This window comes from Dermacentor variabilis, chromosome 1 (genome assembly GCF_050947875.1).
Source record: "Dermacentor variabilis isolate Ectoservices chromosome 1, ASM5094787v1, whole genome shotgun sequence".
NCBI lineage: Eukaryota > Metazoa > Arthropoda > Arachnida > Ixodida > Ixodidae > Dermacentor > Dermacentor variabilis.
In genome coordinates, this window is record NC_134568.1 from 188,247,606 (window position 1) to 188,259,947 (window position 12,342).

Genomic DNA, 12,342 nt, shown 5'->3' on the forward strand with positions numbered 1-12,342 from the left:
GTGGGGGTACTCTGTGTCTAGTGAACGTGGACGTCTCATCCTTGATACTCTCACCCAGAACAACTTTAATCTGATTAATGACGTATCCATGCCTATACGACGTTGCACCCACCCACGAATGCCACCGTATTCACCGGACCTGGCCTGGTGGTTGGGCCATCAGACAGTTACCTGGCATCGGGAATCGGACTGCCGAGGGAGTGATCACCATCCCATTCGGCTCGGCTTAGCCCCTCTAAAAACCGACCGCCTCCATCGCCAATGTAGGGTGATCGAATGGGACATGTTTCATGCTTCGTTATCAAGGGACACTCTCGCCCCTCTATGCGACCCCATCCCAATGTTACAATCGGCGGTCAAAACAGCCACTTTAACGTCATGGGTCGAGGAATCTCGTCCGGCGCCAGATCTTCGACTCCTACAGCTTTGGGGGAAGCGTCGCCAGGCAGAGGTTCATGCTAGCCGACACCCAGATTCCGTGGAGGCTCAACTCCGCCACCGTCAGCTGACAGCTGCAGCTAGACGCCACGAACGCCGCCACTCACATCAACGCTGGTTGGCCTGGTGTTCTTCGCTAGGTCCAACCACCAGTGCCGCTTCAATTTGGAGAACGTTCCAAGCAATGGAAGTTGGTGGACGCTCACCTGACGCGCGTGACGTTCCAGCGCGTGCCTCGTGTCTGGCAAAACCGCAGACGTCTTTGCATTTAACATAGCGCAGGCATTATTTCCCGGTTATGATACGCAGCCACCTGTGGTCTCCGCCCCATTTACGCTTCCGCTGAGTGCAGGGGCACTCCCATCAGCTCACGCTATCGCTGGGATGCAGTCTCCGTTCACGGTGACTGAATTTCTCGCTGCAATAGACCAAGCCAAATTGAAGGCTGCCCCGGGTCCTGACGGCATGACCTATGAGGTGCTTAAAAACCTAGAAGGAGCCACCTTGAAAGACGTTCTTAGCTCGTTAAACGCTGCATGGCTCTCAGGAGAAGTACCGGAGCGCTGGCTGCAAGAAGCTATAATCGCCATCCCAAAGCCCGGCAAACCACATGACAACATATCAAATCTTCGACCAATTTCTCTTATGTGTACATTATGGAAATTGTTGGAACGCATGGTGGCTAACCGACTCCAGTGGTGGCTAGACGTACATCACTGGTACCATCCGTCGCAAGTTGGCTTCCGCCCCCACCTTGGTGCAGAAGACTGCCTAGGTCACTTGTCCTCTATGGTTTTGATTGGTGGCCGATCGACCCGAGTGAGGTCCGTGCTCGGCATGGATGTGCATAAGGCATACGACCACGTCAGCCACGCTGCCCTCGTTGAAATGCTACGCTGGATTCACTTACCCGCCCACATATGCAAGTTTATTCACACCTTTCTTACATCTCGTGAATTCGCCATCGGCATCAACAAGGAGAATGTGGGATCCTTTCGGCCACATCGCGGTGTACCGCAAGGGTCAGTGCTGGCCCCCATACCTTTTAACATAAGCCTCCTACCTTTGGCATGGCGATTGGGCGACATTGCTGACCTGCACGCACTCATTTATGCGGATGACATCACAGTCTGGACCGTCCACACGTCTCTCCGAATTCAAGCCACAAGGTTGCAGCTCGCTCTTACAATTACAGATGAGTGGTGTTCTTTTCTGGGACTCACGTTGTCGCCTCAAAAGACTGCTCTGCTTCCGGTCGCGAATGCGCGCGGCCACCGTGCGTTTAACACCACACCTATTGTCCTTCTCTTGCACGGAAGCAGAATTCCAATCGTCAACTCACTCCGAGTCCTCGGCCTGTACCTGTACGATTCCGGCTCCGCCGGCCCCTGGATTCGCACAGCACGTCAGAAGACATCCCAAATGCTGCAACTCATCCGTAGGATTTCTCAAAAGTGAGGTGGTGCCACAACCACCGTCGCCTGCCTCCTCATACGTACTGTGCTACAGCCAAGATTGATGTACCAAGCCCAGTTTCATCACATGACACGAGCAGAATGGGACCGCTTGGAATCTATCAATCGAGCGGCAATGCGGGTTATTACGGGCCTCCCACAAATTACGCCCATTCACGCACTCCAGGCCGAAGCACAATTAAATACGCTAGACGAACTGGTCCACCAGCGTCGCCAAGCTCGTTCCGCAAAGTGCCATAACATCCCTGAAGCTGCAGCTCTTGAGAAGTATATGGCAGACAGTTCAGTGATGCCCTGCGATTCCTGCTCGCCACGACCACCATGGCTTTATCAGCAAGTTACGGACAATCGGCCTCTGACTCGCATACACACACGATCCACCTTAGAGAGTCGAGTACAATAGCAAATAGCTCATCAGCTACGAGTGAAAGCTCTTCGTGCAGACATGTAGCGTATGTCGACGCTAGTGTGAGTGATGATCACGTCACCACGGCTATCGCTTGTCCGGAAATATTGTCAGAAATAGCAACCTGCTCGTATGCTTGCTCCCCTGCCTGTCCGTCGACACAGGCGGAGCTCTTGGCAATCCGAGACGCAATATCCATCCTCTGTCCACTGCTTCCGCCTTCTAGTAGACACATTGACATCTTCACCGATTCCTCAGCTGCCATCCGTTGTCTGCGGCGTGTTCTGAATTCCGACGTTTTGGCCCAGGAGATTCAGGACACAGTGGAGAAATTACCTGTTACAGTATGTGTACAATGGATACATCGCAATGCACATCCTACACAAGCCTTAGTGGATGCAGCGAGCCATAACAAAACTTCTCGTCCACTTCAATTGGCCCCCAGCTCTACGGAGACAAGGCTCCTCACAGAAAAAGAACACCTTCGGCGCGCCACGCGAGCACTTCTCCCACCGTGTGGCACCGACCTCCCTGGCGGCTTAGCGCGCTGGGAAGAGGTCTTGTTACAAAGGTTACGCCTCCGTGTCGCCCTCACCCCTGCGGTAACCTGATCGTGGTCGGCTCAGTACCGTGCCTCCATCGGCGATTCCTGCCCCTTCTGTCCCGCTCCTGTCTGCGAGGTGGACACTGGGCACCTCCTCTGGACTTGCCCTTCTCTACATGCCCTCCGCCAGAAACACCTGCTTCGATGTGGACCACCCCCAGGTCGGCCACCAGATGTAGACAGTTGGATCTTGGGGCCCCACCACTGGACATTGCTGGACTTCCTCCGAGAATCCATTGTGTAACTACACGTTTAAATATTTCTTTATGCCAGAAGGCACGCTGTTGCAAAAAAAAAAAAAAAACTGGCTCGATGGATTCCGACAGTGTCATTCTGGACTCGCTCTTGACTTTCGCCAAGGACGCGCTGCTCCTAGAACGGCTCTGAATACGCCTCTCCCCTCCCTTTCCTATTCCACATTATAGGCCTTTGAGCCATCCCTCAATAAATACATCTTGTAATCATCATATTCACACAAGCCTACTCTTTAACATAAATATAAGACCAAAAGTATTGTTTGCAACCACGATTTATAGACCTTTTTTGGCATTCAAATGAAGTGGAATAAAAAGACTACCTAAATTTGTGTAAGGCAGCTGAGTGTATTACGTACTTGACCATTGCAATGCAATATTCAAATGCTATACCTCAGTAAAGGTACACTTTATGCACATTAGTGCATACCTTTCCCTTAATTTTTTATTACCTATTTCTGTCTTGCACCCGATCAGGCAGCCTGTCTTGAATACGATCACGGTCCATTATTCGATCTCGGTCACGATCTTGGAGGCGATCCCTGTCTTGCACTCGATCACGCTCTTGCATTCTGTCTTGGTTTCGATCTGAGCTTCGATCAGATGCCCGGTCCTGGTTACGATCATAGGGCCTTCGGTCTTTGTCAAAATCCCGACTGCTGTTGCGGTCTCGGTAACGGTCTCGTCGGTCATCATGCCGCATGTCACGGTCACGGCGACTGGGTGAACTTCGTCTGTTTGGAGTTCTTGTATTGCTGCTTGCTGCAAAATTCAAAGAAAAAGGAGGAATGAAACCAATATGAGCTCAAAGTACATTAATGAAATCCTACAGCACTATGTTAGCCTGCAGCAAAGTCATAGCGACAGCTGAGACACCTAGCGTATCTATACGCATTCTACAGCAAACTTGCTAACATTATGATGGTGTTGTGGTGAGTTTAGAACTGATTTAAGTGAACCTTGCGACACCATAACTCCTTTACACCATCCAAGTTTGTGCAGAGGGTGGACCCCTTTCAATCATTTAGTGATACAGTTGCAGACCGATAATTTTGACTCGAAGGGGACTACCAAATGTCCGAATAATTGGGAATTCGAAATACCAGATTCAACAGAAAACAAGTGACTTTATTCCACAAGTGGCCAAGAAATACTGACTGTTGGGCATGTTGGCAACGCATACTCAAGGAAGAATGGCGCAAATGAACAGGGACGAGATGGAAACACAGACTGTGCTCATCCATGTTTTTCTATCTCATCCCTGTTCGTTTTACGCCATTCTGCCTTGAGTATGGCCAAGAAAGGTGTGCCATCACCTACAGGGGTACCTTCAATTTCGTGCAACTAGCGCAAGACTCGTGAACGTTAACAAGCGACAGAATCCTTGGCACAGTGCCAAGCACACCATCTTATCACAGTGCGTAAACGCTGCCACCTGTTGATGCTGCAGTGCTAGTCACGCGAAATACTGTGAAAGCTCATTCATGTTTTGGAAAAAACTGTGGGAAAAAAGAAACATACTAAACCGGGTAAAGGTACAATCCGAAGTAATTGAAAAAAATTGGACAGACTCAACTATCATTAACATCTATGTAATGTGAAGCGTCACACAGATCGTTGCGGCACGAGATGCCGATGCATGTCGAACTGATGGTGCACCGGCAGCATGAGACGCATTGTGTTGTTTTCCGCGGTGTGGTGTGGTGTTTGTGTGGTGTTTGAAGAGGGTGACAGGAAACCAAAATGAAATCAAGCTGGTGAGTGACACTGGATGCCGCCGAAGCGAGACATGATGCCCAAATCGCGCTACCTGCAGCAGGGAACAGCGGCGCGTTTGAATTATTGCCTACTGAAAGCGTGCAGTATGCTACCATGGCACCATGCACCATGCGCTGTAGACAGATAGGTGAAGATGCTTATGGCAATAGGTATGGCAGCGATAGCTGTGAATGCGTTGTGCGACGACCCAGGCAGAGATTTGTTGGTACTGGAATAAGAAACTGTGTGTGCTGTCATTTTCACGTAAGACGGGCGGCTATATACTGTTCTCGATCGCGTGCGCGCTTCGCGCCTTCTCTTGTTCACATGGGATCTAATGGACGGAAAATGTATATGATCACAGTTTGCAGCAGGGAACGGCGGCGTGTTTCGGTTATCGGCTATTAAAAGTGTGCGATTAAAAGTGTTTCGGCTATTAAAAGTGTGCGATACGCTTCGAATGGCACCAAGCGCTGTGAAACAGATAGGCGAAGATTCTTATCACAATAGGATTGGCGGCAATAGCTGTGAACGCCGCGTTCGACGACCCCAGAGATTTGCTGGTACCGAAATGAAAAACAGTGCTCGTCGGTGTTTTCACGTAAGATGGGCGGGCAAGGATGGCAGTGAAGCTGTTGGGGCGGGCAGCTACATACTGGGCCTCTTCAATTTTCGGAGTTCTGGCAGCCCACTGGCAGCTAGATGGCAGCCAGCTAGTTCCGGTTCTGATAGGAAGTCACGTGGGCAGGGATCCCAAGACAACACGAACCTGCTCGAAGTTTGCAAAATCGAAGGCCGGGACAGCTGGCCAAATGTAAACATGCTACCAGCATGACAGCGCCCGGCGAGGCCGGTGCACGCTCGGCGTAGTCGGCCCATTTATGCATTGCCAGCTTGAAAATATACAGTTGCATTCAGGGATATGATCACTTTTGCACGACTCGGTGCAGAATGCGCACTGGGCCAACCTTATCTTGCGCAGTGCAACAGATGGCCTCTGACGCGGCAGATGACAAGACGCGAAATCGCGCATAAGTGATTGTATACTTGAAAGCGATAGCTCGAGGATCCCTGCTCGCAGCAATCACATCGTCCACCGGCGACATTGATCAGTTGGCGTTGTGTCAGCACAAGACATGAAAAAGCAGGTTATCGGGTAGGTCTCATATACATAAAATTTCGTGCCGACCTGCTTGGGCTTCGATTTCAGAAAGTTTGTTGTGGCTGATTGTGCTTCTCATTTTGACCCTAAGGAGCTGGGAACGCGGCTGGCGCATGAAAATGCACGCCGCCTGTGACCAGCGAAACGTTTCACACATTGGTCGCGATCATGAGAGATATGAGCCAATGTATGTGTGTCTAATGTACTGAGTGCAATCAGTGCATTCTTAGATCAACGGCCTGCAGTCGAACACATATTGGTTTCGAGCTGCCACCTCAGCATACGATGGAGAGGAGGAGTGAACACAGGCTAGCTGCAAAGCCTTCGCTAACTGCAGAAAAAGGAGATATATACATAGGCCAGATATGTGAAAAGGAACGCCACCAGAGAAAGATGAGCCCAAAATGTACCGCAATGTGTGAATGAGCGGTATTTTTCCCACGCAAATGCAACTAGCTAGAGTAATACCAGTGCTTAAAAAATGTGATCGCAATAATATCGCTAACTATAGACCAATATCCCTTTTAAGTTTTTTCCATAGGATTTGAGAAAGTAATTGCTAAATGCCTGCAGCAAATTTTTGGATCACCATAATAATATTACCCATTTTCAACACAACTTTCAAAACGGATTTTCCACTGAAACTGCATTAGTAGCCCAGAAAGAAATTGTTTTACAAAACTTTGGAGCAAAAAGGATAGTACTTGGTGTCTTCATAGATTTCAAAAAGGCTTTTGACAGCATTAGCCATGACATTCTTCTTACAAAAATTTATGAGATGAAAGTATCAGAAGTCATTTTCTGGAGCTAATTCGCTCTTATTTATCACACAGATATCAGGATGTTGATATCAATGGGAGTTACTCGCGCATGACACAAATTAAAGCTGGCATCTCGCAAGGAAGTATTTTGGGCCCACTTCTATTTAATTTATACATTAATGATATCATTAATATTAATAAGAATGCATACTTTATAATATATGTGGGTGACACGAGCATTTTCTTTAACGGGGACAGCCCAGACGACTTTATTATCGTTGCAAATGAAACTCTTTCAGTGCTTGCCCACTGGGTAAAATGTAATGCATTACAAATAAACACTTCAAAAATGAAAGCAATGTTCTTTTGACCCCGCTTTGCTATGCCTCATGTACAATAGAGATTGTTAAGAGTTTTAAATCTTTAGGAATCTGGTTTACGGAAGAACCGCTCTGGGATACCCATGTAGATCATGCGTGCCTCAAGGTTGCTTATGTGGTTGGCATACTTTCTCGGTATCGCCATTTTTCCTTGCCTAAAATTAAACTGCCTCTGTTTCAAACCCTTTTCATGTCGCAACTGCATTACCTAGTATGGGGAACTGCTTCGTACATCACTCTTAAAAAAATCTACCTCCTTCAAAAGAAGGCTTTACAAATTGCCTTCAACCAACCTTATGATTGCCCCTCCGCAGACCTCTTCCACGACAGCAATGTACCACGAATATTCAGTCTTTTCAATATACGTCTGTGCTTACGCTACAAACAGGAAATTCAGGACGTTTCAACTCTGTCAGAACTAACCAATCTAAAACTGCTATTGCCGGCATACCCACAACGCCAGCCAAAGCACTACACTCTTAACACATCACAGACTAACTATGGGCAACAAATGCTTAAATATTATCTTCCAGCATTATTGAACCGCCTCTATGATGCATTCCTTGATATTAACAGAAGCAGCAATGCTGACCTCCGAGCGTTCTTTTGATAAGAGTTTTTTCTCATTTGTGTATGGCTTGGCTGATCCTTTCTGAAGCACCGGTTAAAAGTGAAATATGTAGCTAGCAGAAATATGTAGCGAAACCTGCCTGTAGGTAAACATATATTGATTATGTGTGCTAACATTTTTTTTCTTCAAACTGTGCCAGTAGGTAAATATCATATCTTGATCATGCGTGCTAACATTTTTTTTCTTCTTCAAATTGCGCATTGAAGTACAGCATGAGTTAGGAGCGTCTCATTATGCTTTTGTATATTGACTCCGTTCTTTACACTTGTGATATAAAACCTTGTCATTGCTTTTTTTCTTTCTTACCTAACTTTACAGCCAATGTATTTGCTACAATCAAATTAGTGCCATTATCCCTGTATCTATTCTTCTAAAGTTGACTTCTTCAAGCCCTAAATTTTGTATTCTACTTGTTGTTTTGTGTACAGTCGAACCAGGCTATAACGAACTTGCAAAAAGCGCCGATCAGTTCGATATAGGGCATAATTCGATATAAGCCTGCTAAAGAATTGCACGTCATAAAAGCACATACCATTTATAAAATCACTTTATTGATGAAACTAGCTTAGTTTCACATGAAATAGTTCTGTCGTTTCTTCTGCTTGAGCAATTTCGCTGCCTGCGACGCACGCACTTCTCCAGATTGTCTAAAGAGTCAAAGCAGCTGAGGTCGCAACCTTCCACATTCGAGCAGAAGCACCGGATTAGTGCGAGTGCAGGAGGAAGTGAGCAAAGGACCATTGTTGCTTTCCTCAATGTGCCCACTTTCACTTGTGCTCGGTAGGATATCGGCAATGTTGTCTTCATTTTTGGGCTCTGCCATGGTTGCGACACCATCATCTGCACTCACAAACTCATCGACCGTTGACTCGTCAACGGCTTCTGGAAATTCTGACAGCTCCCTCCAAACTTCGACAACACTGGCAACGGCTTCGTCGCACTCATCAGAATTTACAGTCATCACCGGGCACGTGGAAGCCGGCATGTCTGAAGCACTTTTGGATGAACCACTTGTACACAGCCGTGCGTACGCGTCGGGTGCTACGGGCACCGGGTCGCAAATTTGTCCGCTTTAACCCTAATCTCCCCCTTATTCTTCAAGATCGTGCTGAGAGTACTCCTCGGAATCTTGCACGCTGCGGGGTTATCCAACTTTTCACCATGTTTGACGCGATTTATGATTTCAAGCTTCACGGCGAAAAGCAAATTCTGCCGCTTCATCAGGGCAACACTGCGGCAGAAGGCCCACAAGGTGTAAACACAATGAACCAGAAAAGTAGCGAGACAACTCGCAGTTGTGCCATCCTGCACGATGAGGGCACAAGAGCCTCTGATTGGCTGTCTGAGCAAGCGCTGCGGGCGGGCCAGAATGAGTGGTTGGATGGAGGCAAACCCAACTGCTGGAGGCACTTTCGCGCCGCTTGTCATTCGATATATCGGGAGTCACTGCTATTTTTGTTCGATCTAAGCATAATTTTAGCTATATATACTCATTGTAACTGCACAGTGTTCAGAAATTGTTCAATACAGTCGACTCCCGATAATTCGAAGCCGCTTAATTGGATGGAATTTTCGGTTAATTAGAAGTGAAGTGCTGGTCCCGTCAGTTTTTCATGTAATCCTATAGATGAAATCGCTCGATAATTCAAAGTCCTCATCCAGTAATATTGTTTAATTGGAAGTTAATTTTCAGCCGGGATCCTCGAGCTGACCGTCATTCTTGTGCAATTTTTCAAGTGTTGCAACAGTTCCGTGCTCCGTGTTGGTGTCATCGCCACCGCAGCCGCCTGCAACGCCATCCTTCTTGGAGCGGCGCGATTATTCATTGCTACGGCTGCCGTGGCCTCCGCGATCAACTCCGGCGGGAGGTGAAGCGGCTCCTGCCGGAGGCCACGCGCGGCTACCGCGCGTGGCCAGAGCTGATCGCGGAGGCCACGCGGGTGCCATAGGTGCACACAGCGCTGCATACTGGCAGTGGCGAGATTGTGCGAGATTAGTCTTGCAGCGTGCGCAAGGCGTGTGTTGGCAATTGTGTTGGTCGAGCGCCTTTGTGCGGGAAGCTCGTAGGCTACGTTGTTCCACGAGAGATTCGGAATTGACTGTACCTAGTCGCGCAGTTTATAGCCATGGCAAACCGTGGCTCTTATCGCACGCTCGACCTGGCAACGAAAGTCGAGGTTTTGAAGGAAGTTGAGAAGGGAGGTGCCGCCAAACAAGACATAGCGCGGAAGTACGGGATCAAGCCGAACACGCTCTCTAACTACATCAAGAACAAGCGCACAATAATGGATGCATTTGAGAACGACAAGTTCAAGACTTCTCGGAAGCGAATGCGCACCGGCGCTTACCTAGATTTGGAGAAGGCTCTGCTGGTTTGGATTAGGGAGGCCAGGAGCAACAAACTTCCTCTCAGCGGAGGCATCGTTGCGATGAAAGCCCGAACGCTTGCAGCAATGTTGGGGATCGATGACTTCGTTTCGTCAGATGGATGGCTGACGCGCTTTAAAGATCACCATGACCTGGTTTTCAAGAGCGTGTGTGGTGAAAAGGCGTCCGTTAACCAGGAAACATGCGCCACGTGGAAGGATGGAAAGCTGCGTGAATATCTCGCCGAATACAGACCGGAAGACATCTTCAACGCAGATGAGCTGCATTCTTCTATCGGCTTCTACCAGAGAAGACCCTGACATTCAAGGACGACGACTGTGCTGGGGGCAAACGCAGCAAGGAGAGAGTGTCGGTGCTGATCGCAGCAAACATGACTGGCACGGAACAATGTCGGTTACTTGTGATCGGGAAAGCCGCGAAGCCGAGATGTTTTAAAGGCGTGAAGACGCTGCCTGTGGACAATGAGGCGAACAAAAAAGCGTGGATGACGGCCGAAATATTCAAGAGCTGGATAAGCAAATTGGACCGCAAGTTTGCTGCTTCGAACCGCAAGGTGTCGTTCCTTGTCGATCACTGCAGTGCTCACGTGAATGTGCCAGCCTTGAGTGCAATACGCCTCGCATTTTTGCCTGCAAACACAACGGCTGTTTTGCAGCCAATGGACCAAGGCATCATCAAGAATGTTAAAAGTCCTGTACAGGCGGCACCTCCTCGAGCGCATGATTTTGTGTATGGATAGCTCCACAAAGTACGAGGTGAGCCTGCTTAGTGCCATCCACATGTTGGCGCGAGCATGGGATCGTGTGAAGCAAGAAACAATCGCAAACTGCTTCAGGGCTTGCGGTTTTGTGGCAGCTTCTTCGGAGGATGCCTCCGAAATTTCAGCGGAGGAAGCGTCAACAAGCGAGCTTGACGGCACTGATTTTGGTGATGCTCTCGGGGACGTCAATTTTGAAGATTACGTCACCGTAGACAAGGCGGTCGAAACGTACGGTGCGCTGACGGATAGCGAAATTGTAGAGATTATTCGGCCCCAGGAAGCGACCCAGGAAAGCAACGATGACGTTGAAGGCGAGCCGCAACCTTAAGGCTGCCGATGTAGCTGCGGGCCTTGCTCTTGCGGAGCGCTTCTTTGCCGCTGAAGGTAACGCAGAAGAAGCGTTCCGCCACATCTACAGCCTGCAGAACTTGCTTTCAGCAGCGCCATTCGGCAAGAAGAAGCAAAGCAAGATGACCGACTATTTTTCTTAGAGAAAATACTCGATTTCGCCACAAATAAGGTGCTGTTTTTTGTGTTTTGTGCTTAATTCGAAGTTTTTTGCAGTCCCCGTGAACTTCGTATTAACGGGAGTCGACTGTATACAGAATAATTCTCTGTAAATGGGTTCAATATAGTTAGGTTCGACTGTATCTTATACTGCTGCCTTGCTTGGTGTTTTTGTTTGGTAATGCAGAAGTACTCTGTCTTTACTAGAATGTGAATCATGCTTAATGTTTCTGCATCCAATCTTTGTGCCACGTGCTTGATGGTGTCATTGTCAACGAACCTTATGGGTCTTGGGAGCTTGCCAAGCTACAGCTTTTATTTCCGCGAGGTCCGCTGCTCTTTGAAGCAGGAAATAAATGAAATGAAATGAAAACATGATAACTTGTGTAGTGGGGCAAGCTACGTCTCTTAGGTAGCCATAGGTCAAAGGCTATACACAGGGTTCGTACAGGTTGGAAAGAAGGAAATTCAAGGATTTTCAAGGACTTTCAAGGATTTTCAAGGAATTTCGAGGAATTTCAAGCATCCCATGGAGACCTTTCAAGGCCCTCTATTAGAGTGCTAGGGCCCATACTATATGTAGAAGTTCTTTAAAAATTGTTATTCGGTTTGAAAACATCCATACAATTGATAAAGACAAAAGGAAAGGAAGAAGGCGATAGGGAGAAGGGCAACAGATCACAAAGACTTAAGTAAAACAAAAACAAAGATTGGAGTAGGGCAGGAGCGGAAAAAAAAAAATGTATAGTTAATGCAGGTTGCACTTACTGCAAAAGAATACTAAAAAAATTGAAGATTTTTCACTCGCAAGGAAAAAG

General features: G+C 47.9%; 1 protein-coding gene across 2 annotated transcripts in view; it reads right to left on the minus strand.

The window, feature by feature from the left end:
* Positions 1-12,342, minus strand: part of LOC142589870 (cell division cycle and apoptosis regulator protein 1-like) — a 221,717-nt gene that overhangs the window by 127,877 nt on the left and 81,498 nt on the right. For both annotated transcript variants that reach the window (XM_075701526.1, XM_075701519.1), the window contains exon 9: positions 3,630-3,939. In XM_075701526.1, the coding sequence (XP_075557641.1) occupies positions 3,630-3,939 (310 nt within the window). The remainder of the gene's footprint in view (positions 1-3,629; positions 3,940-12,342) is intronic.